The sequence below is a fragment of the Marmota marmota genome, unplaced genomic scaffold (assembly GCF_001458135.2).
Source record: "Marmota marmota marmota unplaced genomic scaffold, marMar, whole genome shotgun sequence".
Taxonomy (NCBI): Eukaryota; Metazoa; Chordata; class Mammalia; order Rodentia; family Sciuridae; genus Marmota; species Marmota marmota.
The window spans coordinates 21,034,184-21,055,768 of NW_026000185.1; the positions used below are offsets into that span (position 1 = coordinate 21,034,184).

A 21,585-nucleotide genomic window follows, 5' to 3' on the forward strand; every position below is an offset into this window, starting at 1 on the left:
TAGGTCACTGGGTGCTTAACTTTAGGGTATTTACTTTCAGCCTGAACAGAACACTTCCTCTCTCCCTCCCTCTCCCTCTTTCTCTCCCCCGTCCCCTTTTCTCCATCTCTCCTTCCTGGCTGTCAAGTCTCAGCTGCTGTCCTCCACCAGGCCCTTCCGCCTTAACATTCTGCCTCACTTGGGTACGAGCTATGGAGTTGGTCAGCCATGGACTGAACCTCTGAAATTTTCAGCCAAAATAAATTTTTCCTCCCCTACATTGTTCTCTTCAGGTCTTTCAGTCACAGTGACACAAAGCTGACTAAAACATGACCCCATCCCTCAGCTGCCTGTTTTCCCTTATTCCATTCTAGGTCTTCATGTTTTAGTCAAGTGGAACTGCTGACCATTCCACATGCAGGTCTACCTAGTCTATTGAAAACTTTGTCATTCTTCAAGTCCAGTGTGCTCCACCTCCTCTGGGAAGCCTTCCTAGATTCAGAAGACCTGCCCAAGTCTCTTCGAGGTCCTCCCACATATTATTTTGTAATAACAATAACCAATGCTTATTAAACGCTAATGTGAAGCCAGATCCTGGGGAAGCTGGGTCAGAGAATTGCTTGACTCAAGGAATTTGAGACTAATCTGGGCACAGTAGTGAGACTCCACCAAAAAAAGGGGGTAGGGGCTAGGGGTATAGCTTGGTGGTAGAGCATTTCCCTAGCATATGCAAGGCCCTGAGTTTGATCCCTACTACTGCAAAACAAAAACAAATCAAAATAAAAACAAAACAAAAAACCACCAATGTGCAAGACTCCATTATTTATAATCTTTATGCCAATTTATCACAGGGTGACCAGCACCCCACCAGTATAGTTTTCTGCTCAAGAGGTGATGAGCCACCTGAGAAAATGAAAGCCTTAAATAACTAGTGAAGAATTAAGAGACCCAGAGCCAGAAATTAGTTTTAAAAAGCAGAGCACCTGATAGGTCTTCCAGTCCTGGTAGGAGCTGGAACTGAAGAACTAGAAAATGGCTCTGGTCCTTTATTTAAGGGAGAACATCAGAAGCAGGGGATAAGGTTTCAGTGGGGGAGTCTTGTGGCAGGGGATTTGCAGCAAACAGGTTGACTGGCATCTTGGCGAATTACACCCATCTCTGAGAGGCTGTGTGGCTATGTAGCTCCAGAGGGTCACCCCAATTCCAGAGCAGTGCTGAACCTGGCAGAGCTAAGTAGGAATTTCCATGTTTTGGGCAGTCTCAGAACCAGCATGAGTGCCTCTGGGAGTTCCCAGATTCTAGACTTTCCTACCTAGTGACTTCCATGATGATTGGGTTCACGCACATTTCATGGATGGCTCCTGGCATCAATTTGTTTCTTGTTGTTGTTTTGGTTTGGTTTGGTGTTTTTGTTGTTGTTGTTTTTGTTTTGTACTAGGGATTGAACCTAGGGGTGCTTAACTACTGAGTCACATCTCAGCCCTTTGTATATTTTATTTAAAGACAGTGTCTTACTGAATTGCTTAGGGCCTCACTAAGTTGAGGAGGCTGGCTTTGAGCTTGCAATCCTGGCTCAGCTTCCCTAGCTGCCCAGACGACAGGCATGCATCACCACACCCGGCTCCTTATACCAATCTTATGAGATACATGTTGTTATTTCCAGGTTTTTAGAGACAAAGAAACTGATGCACTTGGGCAAGCAATGATTTGCCCAGGATTGCGTGGCAAAAAGCAGGTGAGTCAAAAGCTGAACCAGTCTGTCTAGAGCCAGTGCTCTTAACCTTGCCCCACATTGTGTCCCTTTTCTATCATTTTTGTGAAACAAGCCTCCTTTGCTGCTTCCTCTGCTGGAGAACCTCTCCCCACACCAGTTCTTCCTCATGCCATGGTAAGCAAGGACAGTTCTCCCAGCAGCATTTCCTGGCTTATCATCAGGTAGGCTGGGTTAAGTGGTATCTGCCCCAATCACTTTCTTCCACATTCCATGTGCAACCTGGGTGAGCTGTGACCCCCAGAGCCCAGCACAAAACCCACAGTAGGCCTCAGATAGTCTTTGCTGAATGAATGAACGAATGAATGAATGAATGAATAAGGTCTTCTTTCCTCATCTTGGAATTCCCTTACCACCCAGTATCTCCAAAGAAAGCTTTCAACACAGTCACTGAATATTGGCTGCATCTTTGGAGTGAAAATGGGCACTAGCTTTGCTGGGGTGCTTAATTTTCTGCACACAGTCCCCAGGCAGGTTGGGCTAGGTCCTGTATCCTGAGCCCCAGATCTGACTTCTCAGAAATGGCAGAAATACTGGGGCTCAATGTCTGTTTCCAGCCTTACTGTGGAATAACAATCAAACCTGGAGAGCATCACTAAGTCACTAAATCTGACCTTAAGTTTACATATTTGCAAAACATGGCTGTTGGTATCCATGCCCTCCTTAGCAAGCTGCTTCTTCTCTCCCACCTCTCCTCCTCCTTCTCCTTCTTTTGGTATTGGGGGTCAAACATGCTCTATATCTCCAGACCCTTAAGTTTTTTTTTGAAGAGTTGGGGATGTAGCTTAGTGGTAGAGCACTTGCCTGGCTTGTGGGAGGCTGTAGGTTCTGGGTTCAATCCCTAGTACTTCAAAGAAAGGAAGGAGGAAGAAAAGAAAGATTATAGGCATGCACCACCATGCCTGACTTCTTTCTTTTTTCTTTTTATTTCCTTCTATCCCCACCCCTACCATCCCCCTTACTGAAGATTGAACCCAATGGCAAGCACTTTACCAATGAGCTACATCCCCAGTCCTTTTTACTTTTTGAGACAGGGTCTCACTAAGTTGCCCTGGCTGGCATGGAACTTTACATCCTCCTGCTTCAGCTTCCCAAAGTTGCTAGGATTATAGATGTGTGCCATTTTATCCAACCCTAGCTCCTTTAAAAAAAAAATTTAGTTGTAGATGGTCACAACGCCTTTATTTATTTATCTATATGTGGTGCTGAGGATCAAACCCAGGGCCTCACACATGCTAGGCGAGTGCTCTACCACTGAGCCACAACCCCAGCCCTCTTTTCTTTCTTTCTTTTTTTTAAGACGGGATCTTGCTAAGTTGTCAAGGCTGGCCTCAAACTTGACTTCCTCTTGTCACAGCTTTTCAAGTAGCTGGTACAGCTGGCATTACAGATGTGCACCACCACAACCAACTCTTCTTTACACTTTGTAAAGTGTAAAATGTTGACAATAACTCAGTCTTTTTAACAAATGTTTATTGCACATTTACTATGTCATACATATTATCTTGTTAAAATTTCAATCTTCACAGCAACCCTTTGAGGTAGATATTAATCTTCCTCTTACAAATGAGGGAACTGAGGCTCAGGGAGGGCATATGACTTACCAGAAGTGCCCTGGGGCAATTTTCAGAGAACAGATTTGGGCCATATGCATCTGTACTCATGCACCAGTCCACCTGCCCTACATCCTTGGGGACCATGTCTGCCTGCAGGCCTCTCTCCCCAGGCCTCAGCATTTACCTCTGAAGTAGACAGGGAGTCAGTGGATGTTTCCTGAGATGATGGCAAGGTCTCAGTTGCACCTGCTACTGAGATAACACTGAGAAAAGTCCAGCCTCTTACTCCCCACACCTTTTTTTTTTTTTTTAACAGAACACTGGGAGAGGGATATCAGTTTTAATCTGTTTAGATCTTTACAGGCACTTTTCTTTTTTACAAGTTTGGAAACTTGAGGGATCCTTGAGGGAAGCACAAGGGATGAATATCAGTTCCCAAATCCCTGACTCCGGAGCCAACCTCAGGGTTCAGTCAGTGGCAAGGTGAAGTTGAAGTCCAGCTGGTGGGAGCTGCTCACCCGCATTCCTCGAAGATGTCTGGGTAGTGCCGGAAGAGCACTGGCGGGTCCCGGTCACCTCGGACTGGGGCCCGAGGCACAGCCCGGATGCCAGGCCTCCGGCCCCGCCGCCCCCCAGAGCAGGAGCGATGGATCCACTGGTGAGCTTCCACCGCGAACTTCCTCTTGAAGCGCATGCCACATTCAGGGCAGGGGAAGGGCCGCTCGCCCGAGTGCATGCGCCGATGGCTGACCAGCAGCGACGGGTAGGTGAAGCGGCGGCCGCAGTCTGCACATACATGACGCCGCTGGTTTGCCTGAGCATCCACACTGGCCACGGGTACTGGGGACTGTGCACGTGCCGTCTGATCCCAGGCAACTTTCACGGGCAGCTGTGCTCTCGCAGAGGCCTTGCTAGTAGTGGTGTCAGGGTTGTGTTTAACAAACTCTTCATGCTGCTCCTTCCCAGGAGTCATCCCTCTTCTTCTGGCCGCAGGACCTTCCTTGGGTTCCAACTTCTCCTTGTTTGGGATGTCTCCTGGAAAACAGGTATTAAGGTACATTTTAAAACACTTTTGCATAAATCATCTCAGGTTATAGGTTGCTTTTTACTTATGAAGTGCTGAAAAAAAATACTGCCAGTAATTAACCTTTGGTGGAAGGTGAACAGATCTCCTTCCTCATGTGTCAAATGGAAACAATAATGGTTTCTTGACTTCATAAGATCCATGGGAGGATTAAATGAATAATGCATAGTCAGCACTTTGCTCCAGTTCACTTCCCTGGGGGTTGATGAGGGAAAAAGACCCAAGTTAATCAATTACCAGTATTTTCCCTGATACCACTTTGGCTTGCTTGAGAAATGTGAAAAAGTAGACTGGAAGCCACTTCCATTGTTAAGGACATTTGAGTTGTTCTTGAAAAGGGGAGAATGGTGTTTTCTATCAGAGGGACTTGGAAACCTGAGTCTTGGACTTGGGCTCCTGGCATCAACATGACTACTGTCTCAAGTTCTGCAAACTTGTACTAGGTCTGCCCTCTTTCCTCTTCTAGTATCCAACATAGGTTGGTTCTTTCATTAGAGATGTTGGGATTGAGGACCTGAAAGAAAACTTTGCTAGGAAGAGTATCAAGGGGGGGATGGGAGGAGACCTGGGACAACCCCTCACCTCTCAGAGCTCCTCCCAGGCTTTCCCCCTCCTCAGGATCCTGGGCGGCGGAGCTCCAAGCCTCACTCTCCTGTTCCATCCAAGAGATGAGGGCTGGTTTGGGGCCTGGGAATCCTGGGAGAGAACAGGGATCACAGTGCCGGCCTGAGAGGCTGTCCTGGAAGATGGCATCCCCCTGCCACAGTGAGGGCACCTCCTCAGAACTTATGCTCAACCTGAACAGAGTCTGTAATGCTCTGGATGAAGCGGATACGGAAGGGTAAGACTCCCGGGGGAGTACCTGAAGCCCCGGGAATGGGAGGTGGCTGGCGCCGTTGGTGGACTAGTGCGGGGTGAGGGCTCACGATCCACTGGGTCCTTCTGTATCATGTCCCCCAGGAAACCCGGTGAAGGAGGGGGGCTCTGGCCAGGGGCCTCACCGAGCGCGCCCAGGTGGCCGTAGGTCTCGCGCATCACGTCCCGGTACAGCACCCTCTGCGCGGGCCGCAGGCACCCCCACTCCTCCGGGGAGAAGTACACGGCCACGTCCGCGAAGCTCACGGCCCCGGGCTCCCTGCAACCTGGCCGGGTCTCCCTGGGTCTCAGCGCCAGGAGCTGGGCTGGGGGCGGCGCCATGGGGTTTCCAACCCCGAGTAGCGGCAGCCTAGTCCCTGAGGCCACCGCCTCCCGGCTCCTGGCCTCAGCTTTCTTCGTCCACGTGAAGGGTTGCCCAGGCCCGGGCCCCGCCCAGCCTCGGCGTCCGAACGCTGCCGGGAATGGGAACCGAAATAGTAGGGACTAGCTACTAGGGATTCGGGGATGGGGACAAATAAAACTCCTTGGTGTTTATTCACTTCATGGCCGCTTGGACATAGACACCCGGGTTAAAGGACCCGGAAGGTGCCTTCAGAAAATATGGCGACAATTTGGCTTCAGTTGCCACTGGTTGTTCTTGAGGGCGCCGTTTCTTTTAAGCATATCAAATATGGCGCTTTCTGGCTTCTCTGGCATCAGCGTCTCATTTGCCCTGAAATATAATGGCTGCTTCAGGAGTTTTCCCCGCCCTCCTTGTCCCCGGGGCCCCTTCTTTTGGTGTGGCAGGAGGACTGACTGGAAAGTCGAGGAAAACTTTCTTGCCCTCAAGAAAGATGGACGCAGCTCACTCCACCTCTCTGTACCCACAACAGACAGCGGTTGATGATTGGCTGTAACCGCAGGAAGAAGCTGCGCTGTGATTGGTCCGGATCGGCGGGGCGTTTGAAACAGAACCTGAATCTTCCTTAGGCGGACTGGAGCTCAAGAAGAACCTTGGCGGCTTTGGTGCCTGAGAATTGGTCCACCACGGTTTCCCCCGTACCTTTCAGCAGCGGGATCTAGAATCTGGACCCCAGCTCTTGCGGGAAGACACTGTAGCAAAACCTGGATACAGCGGTCCAGGTAGAAAACAGCATGTGTTTACAGCTGCGGAGCCAACAGGACCCTTTGTATATGCGAGATTCCGCTTGCCCTGGCTCTGGGATATGCCTGTAATTCCAGATACACCGGAGGCTGGGGCCGGAGGATCGCAAGTTCGAGGCCAGCCTCAACAACTTAGCGAGCTCCTGTCTCAAAACAAAAAATAAAGGGGCTGGGGATGTAACTCAGTTGTAGAGCACCGGTGGGTTTAACCCCCAATACTGCAAAAGAAAAAAAGTAATATAACCAGGTTTGTTATGTAAAGAGGAGTACTTTAAACTCCCCCTATTTCTTTTCTTTTTTTTTAATTTTTAAAAAATTTTTAATTATAGATGGACACAATATCTTTATTTATTTTTATGTGGTGATGTGATCAAACCCAGTGCCTCACATGAGCAAGGCAAGTGCTCTGCCACTGAGCCACAACCCCCATTTCTTGAAGGAAACGATTTCTCTTTATTAATTTGAGTTATAATATACATACAGTAAAATACCCAAATCTTCGATGTAAGATTCCTTGAGTTTTAACAAATGTAACTGTTACCCAAAACAAGACTGGGACATGGATGTCACCTCTGAATGTTTCCTTGTGTACCCTTTCCGGTCATTTTTTTTTTTAATATTTATTTTTTAGTTGTAGTGCTCTACCACTGAGCCACAACCCCAGCCCCACTTTTTAAAATTGACACGTTAATATTGCACGTTTGGGGAATACTGTCTGATGTTTTGATACATGTAGACGTTGTGTAATATTCAAATCAGGATAAGCATATCCATCCCCTCAAGTATCTATTGTTTCTTTGTAGTGAAAACATTCACAACAGTGAATTATTGTACTGCATATTTCAAAAAACCTAGAAAGAAGAATTCTTCTTTTTGAAACATACAGTACAATTATCGTTATCTGGAGTTAACATGCCTTGCAGAACACCAGAACCTATTTCCCATACAGTCAAAACTTTTATTGTGGTAAAATACATAGATAAAATAGATAGACTAACCATTTTAAGCCTTCCTGTTCCGTGGTACTTAGGACATTCACAATATACCACACAATATACCACTATCATCACTTTGGTGTTTTTATCACCCCATAAGGAAACATCCCACCCATTTAGCAGCCTCTTCCATCCTCTCCTTCTCCACCCAGCCCCTGACAACCACTAATCTGCTGTCTCTATGGAACTGCTTTTTCTCGATATTTTATATAAATTCATTTATCCATTCATTAGTTGATGGACATCTGAATTTCTACCTTTTGGCTATTGTGAATAGTGCTGCTATAAACATTTGTGTATAGGGTTTTTTTTGTTGTTGTTTAACAACTTTATTGAAATACAATTTGCTGACTGTACAATCCACCCATTTAAAGTGTCCAGTTCTATTTTTTTTTTTTTTTTTGGTACTGGAGTTTGAACCCAGGGATGCTTAACCACTGAGCCACACCCCCCTCCATTTTATTTAGAGACAAGGTCTCACTTGAGTTGCTTAGGGCCTTGGTAAATTGCTGAGGATGGTTTTGAACTCACGATCCTCTTACCTCAGCCTCCCAAGCCCCTGGGATTATAGGCATGCACCACTGTACCAGCTCAGTTTGGTAGTTTAATTTGCCACTTTAATCATTTTAAAGTTTACAGTCCGGCAGCATTTAATACTTTTACAATGTTATGCAACCATTATTACTATATAGTTCCAAAATGTTTTCTTGAGTCCAAAAGGAAATCCAGAATCCATTGAGCAGTCAATTCCCATTCCTCTCCTCTCCCTCCAGCCCTTGGTCACCTCTAATCTACTCTGTGCATGTTTGAATTTATCTGTTCTAAATGTTTCATATAAATAGAGTCATATGATAATTGCCCTTTTTTATAATTTGACTTTTTTTTATTTTTATTTTTTGTAGTTGTAGATGGACAGAATGCCGTTCCTTTATTTTTTTATGTGGTGCTGAGGATTGAACCCAGTGCCTCATGCATGCTAGGCAAATGCTCTACCACTGAGCTACAGCCCCAGCCCCATAATCTGACTTATTTTACTTAATTTCAAGGTAAATCCATTTTGTAGCATATATTAGGATTTCACTCCTCTTTTTTAAAAATTGTGATATATGTAACAAAGTTAACCATTTTAAGTGTAGATTCACGTTGTGCAACCATTACTCCAACTATCTCCAGAACATTTTCATCTTCCCATGTTGGGTCAATACATTTTTAATGCTCTGAGTTGTTTCTTTTAGAACTTTAATTTGGTGGGGTGGGGATGGGGTGGGATACAGGGTATTGAACCCAGGGGCACTTTACCACTGAACTACACCCCAGCCCTTTTTATTTTGAGACAAGGTCCCACTGAATTGCTGAGGCTGGCCTCTAACTTTCAATCCTCCTACCTCAACCTCCTAAAACTGTTGGGATGCTGGGATTATGTGCTGGCTGCTGTTTTTTGATATACCAATTTTTATCATTATCTAGGGCATCCTGCTGTGATGCTATCACAAATCAAAACTAGGTACTAAAGTAGTAAAGATAGATTTTAATCTGTAATACACTACTGCAGTGAGGAAAGGAGCCCAATGTGAGCTGAACTCAACTTTGGTTTGTACAGCTGCCACTGAGCACTTTAAAGAGGGGAATGAAGGGATCAGGAAGGGGCTGCTGGTCCATGTGAAACATGCCTGGGTTTGCTAACAAGATTTAACTGATGCTTATTAAAGTTAAGCTCCTACCCTCCCACAAAGGCTGGGCGAAAGTCCCCTGTCTCCAGATGTTGGCTGGAACACACAGTAGATTCTTTTTTTTTTTTTTTAAAGAGAGAGGAGAGAGAATTTTTTTTTTAATATTTATTTTTTAGTTTTCTGTGGACACAACATCTTTTATTTTTATGTGGTGCTGAGGATCGAACCCAGTGCCCCGCATATGCCAGGCAAGCGCGTTACCGCTTGAGCCACATCCCCAGCCCACAGTAGATTCTTTTGGCAGCCTTGAATTTTCTCAGGCAGGAACTTTAAGGGGTTGGTGGGATCACCCTGTGAGTGTGGTCTGGAGCTGTTAGAAACTATGTCAGTGTTTATAGTACAAGGCTGAGCTAATGGAGAAATTGCTCAGTTTGGTCAAGGAGAGAATCTTTCTCCATACTTGCTGCTTTAGATTCCAGCCCCTTTCTCACCTCTATTCCCAACACACTTAATGAAATCTTTGTAAATATTCTCTGTATGTGCTTGTTGTTTCCTTTCTTATTCAATTGTTTGAGGCTTCTAATTACCTCCCCTCCTTGTGTTATCTACTCCTTCTCCTTTAAGTTGTTCCAAATTATTAAGGATAGTAGCATCAGCTCTCAAATCCATATTTCCCCCTTTGGAAACCTCCTTCCCTGAGTCTCATTCCTCTCTCCAGACTGGACTGGGCCTCATCTATCACCCAGGGTCTCCCTGGGTTGTAACCTCTGCTTCCTAGATTCAGTGTTTTCCTCTTTGCGTTTTAGTCAAGATGGGCCATCTTGGTGGCTAGTAGAGATGGACTGTCAGTGCAGATACCTTCATCCTCCCACTTGGAACATTCTTGCAGTCAGGCAGGAAGATGCCGGAAGACTGCTTGCCGAGCTTGGGGCTGGTCACTGGAGAAAACAAATAAGACCCACTCGCCCTGGAGCCACTCTTGGCAGGCGCTCCTGCCTGCCCAAGTTCAGGCCCAACCTCACATTCTTGTTTAATGTTCCTCACTGTAGATAATACTAGGGCCTTTTCAGTCAATTTCTATTTTCTGGCCTCCACTGGCTGTTATGGCTGCAATACATTCTGGCTTTTGGTAGGACTTCTGCCATCCCACCTGTTCATGGTTACATTCAGGTTTTATGGCCTGAGCTCTGGCGGTGCCTCCCTGCGCTCATTGTGGTCAGCGGTGCAAAGTGAAGAAATGAGTCTCCTTATTTCTCTATTTTTGAGTCAGGGTCTGGCTGTTTCCCAGGCTAGCCTCTCAAACTCCTGGACTCAAGCCATCTTTCTGCCCCAGAGCGGCTGGGACTAGGGTGTGAGCTACCACACCCAGCGATAGGTGTCCTTTGTTCGATCCGCCACCTCTGTCGGGCATAGACAGGGGACAGGCCGGCTGGCCACCACGGGAGGAGCGGATGCTGCCACTTTCTCATGGCCCCACCACCTGCCCACTCGCCTGTGGGAACACCAGTCCCCACTTGCTCCAGATTTTTCGGGGGGGTCCTGGCAGGATCGCCGGGCCTCACCGAGTGCGCCCAGGTGGCCGTAGGTCTCCCGCATCACGTCCCGGTTCAGCGCCCTCAGCGCGGGCCGCAGACACCCCGACTCCTCAGGGGAGAAGGACACGGCCACGTCCACGTCCGCGAATCTCACTGCCCGCATTCTCTACATTCTTCAGGGGTGGCGCCATGAGAAATCCCTTCAGTGCTTGGCTAAGACAGGTTTCCGAAACACGAAGATATGGTGTAGCTTTCCTATCAGAAAAGCCCACCAGGACCCTTTGTCCTGCCCTTAGCCAAGATGGCGCCTCTCCGGCGTCAACATCCTTGCCTTTCCCCTCTGACCTTACCCTGCGGGAGTAGAGAAATCGGAGGGGAGATTGGACTCCTGGGCGCAATTTACTGAGAGATGGCCTGCGTTGATTGGACGGCGCCGGGAAGCCCGGTAGACAAGGGAGACTGTGATTGGTCCTTCTGGAGCGGCCTGTTTGAACGAATGAGGATGAAGGAGCGACTGGTCTGAAAGCGGCCGGGGCTGGGGGGCCTGTCCTCACTCGCTTTTCCCGGACAGCAACCTGGGAGAAAGGTTCCGACTGCCTGGCGCAGTTCCTTCCCGCTACTTAGGTGAGACTGCCTACGGATCGGTGAGGTGAGTAGAAGCCGAAGGCGAAGACTGGAGCCGTTAAGCGACTCAAGGGAGCGAGGGGCGGCCCGAGCCACCGGTGCTCGCGATCTCGGCTGGACAGGCCCGCGGCGGCAGGTTCCCACCTCGATTTGATTTAGCTCTGGCTGTGGTCACGGATGCCGTCCCTCTTAGAGATGCAGAGGCCAAGGTGCTGCTTGCAGGCGGCAGAACCGAGACCCAAAGTTCTGAATCCCGGATTCCGTCGAGTGCTTAGTGTAGGGTTCCTACACAAAGTGTCCAAGCCCGGCGCGACACACGCCTATCATCTCAGCGACTCGGGAGGCCGAGATGAGGATCGCAAGTTCCAGGCCAGGCTGGGCAACTTAGCGAGAACTGTCTCTAAATAAATAAAGAATAAAAAGGACTGGGGGTGTATCTCTTTGGTAGAGCATCCCTGGGTTCAATCTCCGCACCTAATAATAATAATAATAATAATAATAATAATAATAATAATAATAATGTTGCGTTACCTCACCCCACAGTCTCCCTTTTACCGTATTAAAAAAAAAAAAAAATCCTCTGCTGGGCGCGATGGCGCACGCCTGTGATCACAGCGGCTCAGGAGGCTGAAACAGGAGGAACGCAAGGTCGAGGCCAGCCTCAGCAATTTAGCGAGACTCTAAGAAACAGCCAGACCCTGTCTCAAAATTAACAAATTAAAAGGGCTGGGAATGTGGTTCAATGGTAAAGTGTTTCTGGCTTCAATCTCCAGTGCCAAATAAATAAATAAATACTAAAAAGCAGCCTTCCTCACCCTTGATGAAATGCTTTGAAATACTTGTTTGGTTTCTCTTTTTCTCTTTGAGGTGCTGGGTGTTGAACACAGGTCCCCTGCATGCTGGGTAAACTCATACCATGAGCCACACTCACAGCCCTATTTGTTTGGTTTTCGAAGTGAGCCTGATGCAGGATATGGGAACTTTGACTTAGTAACAGCAGAAAGGAAAGCAAGTCAGGGGAGAGAACATATGGACAAGGCTTTTATTAGGGTTACTCCTAAGAGAAGGTAGACAGAACTGACCACAGTGTTGTCAGGAGCCAGCCATGAGTGTGTGTGAGCTGTGAGCATTTCAGCACATGAGGGTACTGGCCTGACTGTGCTGCTCTGATTGGGTTGTGCCACCTATGTGTCCTTTTCCCTTGCTCTGCCTTCCATCCCACACAGCACCTGAGATGGGTGTGGCTTTCCTAGATGTCAGTCAATCTGCTGACTGCAAGACATCACCTTGAAACCCAATTCTTTGCTGCCTTATTTGGGTTGAACTTTCTCAAATGTCTTTCCCCCCAATAAATAGGGTTTCAGGCCTGCTCTCTCTCTCTTGCCTGCCTCTCTTGCCTCCCTTGTGGGAGCTGGGGCAGAGGAGCTGTCACTGAACCTCAAGAAAAAGGTACTTTCCGTGTCTGTGTGATTATTTAGTGCCCAGTTCACCTGGAGTGACCCTGACTGATTTAGTCGAGTGTCACAGCACAGTGTCAGGCTGGCTCTGATAATAAAGGGAGAGAGTTATTCATGTGAAAGTGCTATTTGCAAGGGAGGGAGCTAAGATTTAGGAATGTTGATTGTCTTTAGGTATGCTTAAAAGTGTGCTTTTCTTTTCATTTTAACTTCTGGGGAAGGCCCTGTGGAGCCAAGTGTTAGTTTCTCACATTGGGACAATGGTCTGTATAAACATCTTGTGGTAAGTATGGGCTGTTGAAACTGTTAAGAGAACAGGCAGGTGGGAAATGGAAGAGAACACATATCATGGCAGGTAACAAGTTAAGGTCCCTGGGAATTTGCCATTTTGATGGCTTCTCAACCGTTTTTTTCCTTTATGTTGTCCTTGGAGAGTCATGGCAAGATCAACCTGCCCCTAATGGTGCACCTAGTGTCTGAAGCTGGTAAAGTTGTTTAAGGGGTAATTAGGCATACCAAGCTTTTGCTACTTAACAAGCTATGAGTTGAGTAGGAGAGCAGAGGAGGGGGAAAAAGAAAACACGTTTTGCTATTTGGGGGGGTGGGGTACCGGGAATTGAACTCTATCACTGAGTCACATCCCTAGCTCTATTTTGTGTTTTATTAGCAATAGGTTCTCACTGAGTTGCTTAGCACCTCACTAAATTGAGGCTGGCTTTGAACTCACAATCCTCTTGCCTCCATCTTCTGAGCCACTTGGATTACAGTTGTGCACCACTGCACCCAGCTATGTTTTGCTGTTTTTAAATGGCTGTTTGGTCATGTTTGTGCAGGAATGCATTTGCCCTTTGTCCCTATGATGGTGTCTGTCTCAAAACTACACCCCTGATTTGCAAACCTATTCTTTATCTGAATTTAAAACATCTTTGCTTGTATTTTAACTTTGTCTATGACTTCTTGGTTGACTTCTCCCACACTGGAGGGTCCGGAAGATATACCTTTGTCCAATGTACTTTGAAAACTAGATATGTGATGGGGCTGGTGTTATGATTCAACGGTAGAGCACTTGCCTAGCACGTGCAAGGTTCTGGGTTTGATCCTCAGCACCACATAAAAATAAATAAAATAAAGGTATTGGGTGCAACTACAATTAAAAAAATATTTTTTAAAAAAGGAAATAAAAATAGTTATGTGAGGGGATCCCCAGCATCCCCGTAGAACTCCATGATATTGTGCTTCTCTATAAACCAGACATTACAATGGGAACCACAGTAACTCAATTGGACAACTTAAATGCATTGGGAATAATTAGATCCTAGCAAGGCAGGAGCCAAGTGACAGCACTCAACCATCAAATGCAAGGTGAACAAAGGTATTGTAACAGAAAGTAGAGGCAAAGCAACAATTAGAATAGTCTGATTAGTGTAGATCTGTGATGTTGGCTGCTTGTTCCTAGGAACTCATGGTGTTCCTAGAAGTAAAATAGATAGGAAGGCTACTAAATTCTTACCTCATTTGTATAACTAGAAAATTTTCAGGTCGGGTGAACAAGAGTCTAACTTGAATCATGAAAACAAGCACATCTGAAGTGCAAAGTTTGATCATCCTTACCACTTGTATGTATAATCATTTGCTATGCATCTAACAATGTAATTGAACCTTTGAAATATTGCAGTTTTCAAGTTGCTGTGATAGGGATTTGAGGTTTCCGTACTTTTCACTGTTTTCAGAATCCATCTATAGTTTTAACAAGTGCCAATCGATAATGTGATACATGTGCTATGCACATTGAGATGCCTGATAAAATGAGAAGCTTTTAATTATGCATAAAAGAGCCCTACTGAATGTGATATAAATAGTAGGGAAACATAGTAAATGTGATTAAAAAAAAATGCCTTGAAAAAATAAAATAAATATAAAAACAGAATCATGGCCCTTCAGTCAAATTTCCCCTTACTGAGGTGTATGTAGGCCAGCTTGCATCCAGAAAGGACCCTGGTATATTACTAAAACTTATACTATTAATCTTCCTCCCATCCTTCTCCAAAGGGACTTACAGCCTTTTATGAGGGTAACTGTACTTTGGGTAAACAGAAATAAAAAGGCCTTTTGGGGGGAATTAGTGAACACTGGCTCTGAATGGACACTGATTCCAGGAGACCCAAAACATCACTGTAGCTCTCCAGTTAGAGTAGGAGCTAATAGAGGTCAGGTAATAGATGAAGCTGTAGTTCAGATCCAACTCACAGAGGGTCCCAAACCCCTCCTTTAATCATTTCCCCAGTTCCAGAGTGCATAATTGGAATTGATGTACTTAGTAGCTGGCAGATCCCCACATTGGTTCCCTAACCTTTGCAGTGAGGTGGGTATTATAAGTGTTCCCCAAAGATTCATATGTTGAAGGCTTGGTCCTCTATGTTGTGACGTTCAGGGGCTTTTAGGAAATTATTGGATCAGGAGGACTTTCAACTTAACAGTGGATTAATCCATCTGATTAATAAACTAAGGGGACTACTAGGAGGTGGTGGAGGCAGGCAGGGCATCATTGGAAGAAATAGGTCACTGGGGGTATGCCTTTGAGAACTATATCCTGCCCCTATGTCATTCCTCCTCCACCCCCTGCCTTCCTGGCTACCAGGAGTTGGCTACCTGTCACACCCTTCTGCCATCATGTTCTGCCTTGCTCCAGGATCAAAGCAGTGGAACTGGGGACAATAGACTGAAACTTCTGAAATTGTGAACCAAAATAACTTTTCCTCCTATATATTATTTTTCTCCAGTGACAAAAAGCTGACTAACATTAATTAGGAAAAGCCAAATGGAAATTATTAGAAATGCCTCTACCTAAGAAAATGGAAAATTGCAAAGATTATTGTCGTGATCAAGGACTTGAAAGATGCAAGGATTGAGATTCCCACCATATCCCTGTTCCTACTTTGCCTCTGTGGAAGACATGTGGATACTATAGAATGAATGGATCATTGTGAGCTTAAGCAGTAGATGACACCAATCACAACTGTAGTATCAGATGTGGTTTCATTGCTTGAGCAAATTAACATATTTTTGGTACTTGGAATGCAGCTATCGATGTGGCAAGTGACTTTTTCGCCATCCCTGTCCATAAGGCCCATCAGAAGCAGTTTACTTTTAGTTGGCAAATCCAGAAATACATCTTCACTGTCTTACTCTGTATCAACTCTCCAGCTGTGTATCACAATTTAGTTTTCAGACATCTTGATTGCATTTCCCTTCTACAAGGTATCACACTCATCCATTACATTAATGATATTATTTTGATTGGACCTAGTGAGCATGAATAGCAAGTACTCTGAACTTATTGGTAAGACATTTGTATATCAGAAAATGGGAAATAAATCAGACTAAAATTCAGGGGCTGTCTACATCAGTGAGATTTCTAGGGATCCAATGGCGTAGAATGTGGCTTAGTTGTAGGGTGCGTCCTGGAACACATGAGGCCCTGGGTTTGATTCCCAGCACTACAAAAGAAAGAAAAAAAGAAAAAAGATATCCCTTCAAAGGGTTTATACAACTGAGAAGAAGGTTCAGTGCCTAGTTTGGATTTTGGAGGCAATACTCTTCCCATTTTGATATGCTACTGTGGCCCTTCTATCAGGTGACCTAAAAATTACTAGTTTTAAGTGGAGAACTGGAGACAGCTGCAACAGGTCCAAACTGCTGTGCAAGCTACTCTGCCACTTCAGCCATAGGATCCAGCAGATCCAATAGTACTTGTTGCTAACACTTGAGGTGTTACTGGCAGACTCCAGTTATTTGGATCCTTTGGTGGGTCTCTATGGGTGAATTATAGTCAGATCCTTAGGACTTGGGAGCAAGAGCCTGCCATCATCTGCAGATAACTACTCTCCTTTTAAAAGACAGCTCTTGGCCTACTGGACCTTGGTAGAAACTGAGTGCTTGACCATGGGCTACCAAGTTACCATGCAACCTGAACTGCCCATCATGAACTGGATGTTATTTGACCCACCAAGCCAAGAAAGTTGTTCAACAGGGACTTGAAGTTGCCTTTCCTAAAAGCAGTGACTATTTACTTCAGTCTGTAGATGCCCATTAGGTAACTGAAAGCAGGATAAAGCTTGGCATCCCTGCCTTGTATCTCTTTTATTACCTTAAACTTTGTACCTGCTTAGCTCTATATGTAGGCATATTAATCATTTATGGAGTGACCTAAAAACTAGTAATTTAGGGTCTATTAACCCTAAGTTTACCTAACCAGTTTGCCCCCCTGAGATGAGATTTTCAGGGACATGCAACTGTCAGCTTACATAACATCCTGTTTCAGATTCCTGGAGTGGTGCCTAGAAATCTTCAGTGATTGTTCTACACCTTCCAGGAACAACAGAACCTTATAGACAAATTACCCCACTGTGAGACTGCCATCCTGAGCAGGACAGGAACAATCATTTCATTCCATGGGAACTGAATTATACTTGATGACAAGTCTGGTAGATAAATATTCTGAGCAACAAGTAGAAATTATCTTCTCAAGCAGTAAGAACTCCAGACCACATCTCAGAACCAAAACTGAAATAGTGATCAGCCCAGACAACAGTCTAAGACTGCTTAATTATGCATACCTCTTACCCCACCTCTATTCTTCCTCTATTTAAACTTACAGCTTCTGTCAGCACACTGAAGACAGGGCTAAGATGATGGACCTCACTTTGCCGTCTCAATATGGCCATATTGTTTAAAGTTCTTTTCCTGCTTTTCGCCATTATCTTTTCTGTTTGGTTCTCCGGACAAGTGGCTGGACCTGGTTTCTTGGAACCCCTGGAGTCTGGCCTCTGGCCCAGGACTCCAGTAACAGCTGGGCATGTACAGAAGCAGTCCATTATCAAATTCATATGTGATCAGGCCCAAGCAGATCCTGAAGGAACAAAGAAGTTACATAAAGAAATATCCCCAAATCTCATAGTTTCTGCTTCTGAATTGTGTGCAGAAGGCAAATCATATCTGGAGTGTCTATTCCAGTAATGACAAAATACTACCCCTGCCAAAACAGAAGCAGTACAGTGTAATCGACCTGCCACCAGTTAGCTGACTGGTCACCCCAGAGACTGGTAGTGTCACATCAGGCATTCAATGTTCATTACTGCTACCAGCAGATTGAGCACTCAGTTGGTTACATAGCCAGGTTGGCCTTGGGTAAATGGAAGTCCATGTTGCTTAGTGCATGCATAACACCTTCATCCCTGCCACCATGGTCGTTTGGTTCACAAGGCCATTTGGTGATGACAAAGTTGGGGGAGAAAAACTGACTAGTATCCATTAGACAGTTCATTCTATCCACCTAATTACTACGAAAAGTCATCCTTTGGTGAGCATTCACACAGGACACAGATATCTCCACATCCTTTGCCTTAGAAAGATCAATCTACATACTTCTGTCAAATTCTTTGTCACTGGTTTTCCAATCATGTTCCTTCAAGTCCCTGACTATCCAGCCAAAACAGTGTTTCTGCCAAAACTACATCTGTGGATTCACAGAGTGCTTTATCCACTATCATGGTGTTCCACATAGCATTGGTTTTGATCAAGGAACACACTTTGTAGCCAAAAAAGTGAGATAATTGCCTCGTGCTTGTGGATTCACTGGTCTTAACATGATCTTCATCATCCTAAAGCATCTGGAGTAGTGGCCCTTTGAAGGGTCACATCACCAGGTAAGTGACAATACTTTGCAGGGCTGGGGCAAGATTCTTCTAAAGGCTTTGTTTGTTCCAGATCAGCATCCAACATAGAGGCTTCTGGACTTACGATAGGGCTATATCCTAATAAACCCATTGTAAATTGAAAATATCAAATTGAAAGTACATTTAATATAATTAACCTTCTAAATATCATGACTTAGCAACACAGTACTATCATTAGAGACTTGATCTAATCAAGTTGGTTTACCTTCATGATCATGTCGCTGACTGGGAGCTATGACTTGCTTCTACTGTCCAGCATTATGACAAGGGTATCACACTGCACATTGCTAGCCTGGGAAAAGATCAATATTTGAAACTTGAAGTATGGATTCTACTGAATTCATAATACTGCTTTTACACCATTGTAAAATTGAAAAATTGAAAGTTGAGTCATTATAAGCTGGGGACTGTGTAATAGTACTATAGTACTCCCATAGCCAGGATTCACAAATCCAGGAACCAAGGGATACAAATGGGAGTGACATAATTCACCATTATCTGTAGTGACCAAGTAATTTTTTGCTTCCTGCTTTTGTAACATTAGGCTCTTCTGGCCTAGAGGTCTTAATGCCAGAGTGGGGATTCTTCCACCAGGAGACACATTGAACTGGAAGTTAAGATACCTATCAGGTCACTTTGGGCTCCTCATGCCTCTGAGTCAACAGGTTAAGTTGGCTAGGGTCACTTTCCAGACTACCAAGGGGAAGTTTGACTGGTCCTCCACAATGGAGGTAAGGAAGAATATGTCTGGAATGTAGGTAATCCTTTAAAGCGTCTCCTAATATTACTATGCCCTGTGATTAAGATCAAGGGGAAATTAGAACCCAATTCAAAGCAAGACTATAAATGGCCAAGACATCTAGAATGAAGGTTTGGACCACTCAGGAAGGTAAGAAACATGACTAGCTGAGGCGCTTATTGAAGGTAAATGGAGTACAGTATGGTAGTAGAGGGTAGCTGTGGGGCTGGGGTATTGCTCAGTGGTAGAGCACTTTCTGAACATTTATGAAACTTTACATTCCAGCACCTAGAGGAATATATAAATTGTGACTAGTTTCAGAAATGAGGACTGTGATTATCAAAGAGTATTTTCTTACACTGTTAATATGTTTGTGTGTTTTCATATGTTAAGCAGTATCTTTGTTTTCAATTCCTTTCTTATTTTATTGTGTAACAGTAAGATTTATTGGAGCCAAGCATAATGGTGCACACCTGTAATCCCAGCAGCTCAGGAGGCTGAGGCAGGAGGATCCAGAGTTCAAAACCAGCCTTGGCAAAAGCAAGGCGCTAAGCAACTCAGTGAGACCCTGTCTCAATAAAATACAAAATAGGGCTGGGGATATGGCTCAGTGATCAAGTGCCCCTGAGTTCAGTTCCTAGTACCAAAAAATTAATAAATGAAAAAAGATTTGTTGAATTTGTTTCAGTGCTTAAGGGTTGTTAATTTTATATCATAGTATTTAAGATAAAAGATATCAGGAGAAGAGTAAACATTACCCAAAGACTTTACTTTCCCTTTGAGGGAAGGGATAGTAGTGCACTTTTTGTTGTATACAAAACAGTTGCATAATCTTGGATAGAACTACTATCTCAATATTATCTTTATTGGGAGGTACCAAATTGGCAAGGGCTGGACTTGTGATGGTTAACTTTAGGTGTCAATTTCACTGAATTAAGGAATGCCTAGAGAACTGCTAAAGCATTATTTTTTGGCATGTCTGAAGGGAGTTCCAGAGGAGATTGGTGTGTGGGTCTGAATGAACTAAGCGGGGAAGATCGATGCTCATTGTGGGTAGGCATTATCCAATCAGCTGGAGGCCCAGAGAGGACAAAAAGTCAAAGGTCTCTTTCTCCTGGAATTGGTAAATGCTTTCCTCCTGCCCTGGGGTATTAGAATTCCAGGATCTCCAGTTTTGGACTTCAGGACTTACATCAGTGACCCCCTCCCCCATATTCTCATGCCTTAGGGCTGAGACTGAGCCACCCTTTTGGCATTCCATGGCCTCCAATTTGCAGAGGGCCTATGGTTGGACTTCTTAGCCTCCTTATCATATAAGCCAGTTCCCCTAATGAATCTCTTCTATCTATCCATCCAATTGGATATTAAAAGAAAATAATATCTACTATCAGGTCTGGAATTTGAAGTCTCCTTACAAGTTAATAAATTAGTTACTGTTTCATGGATATTGGTAGAAAACAAGAGATATCTGGGTCAGAGATTTAAAAAGACCTTATAATTCAAGGCACAAGTAACACAAGCACGTATGCCTTGGTTACTTGTTTGCATTCTCCCAAGTCCCCCAGAGCCAACATGGAGGGGATCAGATGGATGTGAGGCATACAGGAAACTGAATTATAGGGGGAAAACAAGGAGCTTGGGACCTAATATTTTATACTAAGTGGTGAGTAAGCTGCTCTTTTCCCCATTTGGAGACATTATCCATCCTTCAAGGTTGCCTACTACAAACACAACTCTGAGAAAACGGCCTGCGTTAAGAGTTGTTTGCTTATTTATTTAAATGTTTGTTATATTTATTTTGTGGTACTGGGGATTGAACCCAGGGGTGCTGTACCACTGAGCTACATTCCTAGTCTTTTTGAGATAGGATCTCACTAAGAGGCTCTATCTAGGTTAGTGAATTAGCTTAAGTGTGAGAATTTGTGGAGGGCAGAGTCTTGCATTTTAGGTATATTCACCAGGATGTGAAGGAACATGAGGGACCCATGGGGAAGTATCGCCTAACACCTACCTCATGGGGTTCTTATAAACATGAGATCATGCTGAGAGCCACGGCTGAGTCTGTATGGCCCCTGGCATTTTGCCAACAGTATTGATTGACAGGCGAGGCATTACTATCCGCCTCTGCCGCAACTTTTGAGTTCTCGCACTATTTTGGAGTTCTTGTGGGGATTTCCAGGGATTCCCCGAGAGTTCCCATTGGTTGGGGAAGTGCAGGAGGAGGGATTTCCGGGAGAGATATTTCCAGCTGGGGGTTCCTGGACTAGCCGCCTGGCGTTCTGGAGGATTCCCCAGGAGCTGTGTGAAGTGTTTTCCTGCAGTTCAAAAATAAAGTTTGTTCCTGCTTCAGTGGCTCGTGATTTGTGCCCAGCCAGACTGCGGCAAGATTAGAATGCATACCAAGTGCTTAATACAGTACAT

The 21,585-nt window shown here is 45.0% G+C and overlaps 1 protein-coding gene and 1 long non-coding RNA gene across 3 annotated transcripts; one reads left to right on the forward strand and one right to left on the reverse strand.

Annotated features, from left to right (window-relative positions):
• Nucleotides 1–3,206: 3,206 nt before the first annotated feature.
• On the reverse strand, nt 3,207–5,965 carry Znf688 (zinc finger protein 688). 2 transcript variants are annotated; one of them, XM_015491303.2, is made up of 3 exons: nt 5,392–5,958; nt 4,973–5,086; nt 3,207–4,341 (listed from the first exon to the last, which is right to left on the reverse strand). In XM_015491303.2, exons 1-3 carry the CDS (start codon nt 5,585–5,587, stop codon nt 3,821–3,823), a joined length of 831 nt encoding a protein of 276 aa, XP_015346789.1. In that variant the 5' UTR covers nt 5,588–5,958; the 3' UTR covers nt 3,207–3,820. The 2 variants fall into 2 exon arrangements, with proteins under 2 accessions (XP_015346789.1, XP_015346790.1); XM_015491304.2 differs by lacking the exon at nt 4,973–5,086 and having other exon boundaries at nt 5,392–5,965.
• LOC125612369 lies at nt 4,340–7,767 on the forward strand. Its single transcript, XR_007342725.1, has 2 exons — nt 4,340–5,231; nt 6,139–7,767. It is a non-coding gene; the product is annotated as an uncharacterized LOC125612369 (long non-coding RNA).
• The last annotated feature ends 13,818 nt before the right edge of the window (nt 7,768–21,585 follow it).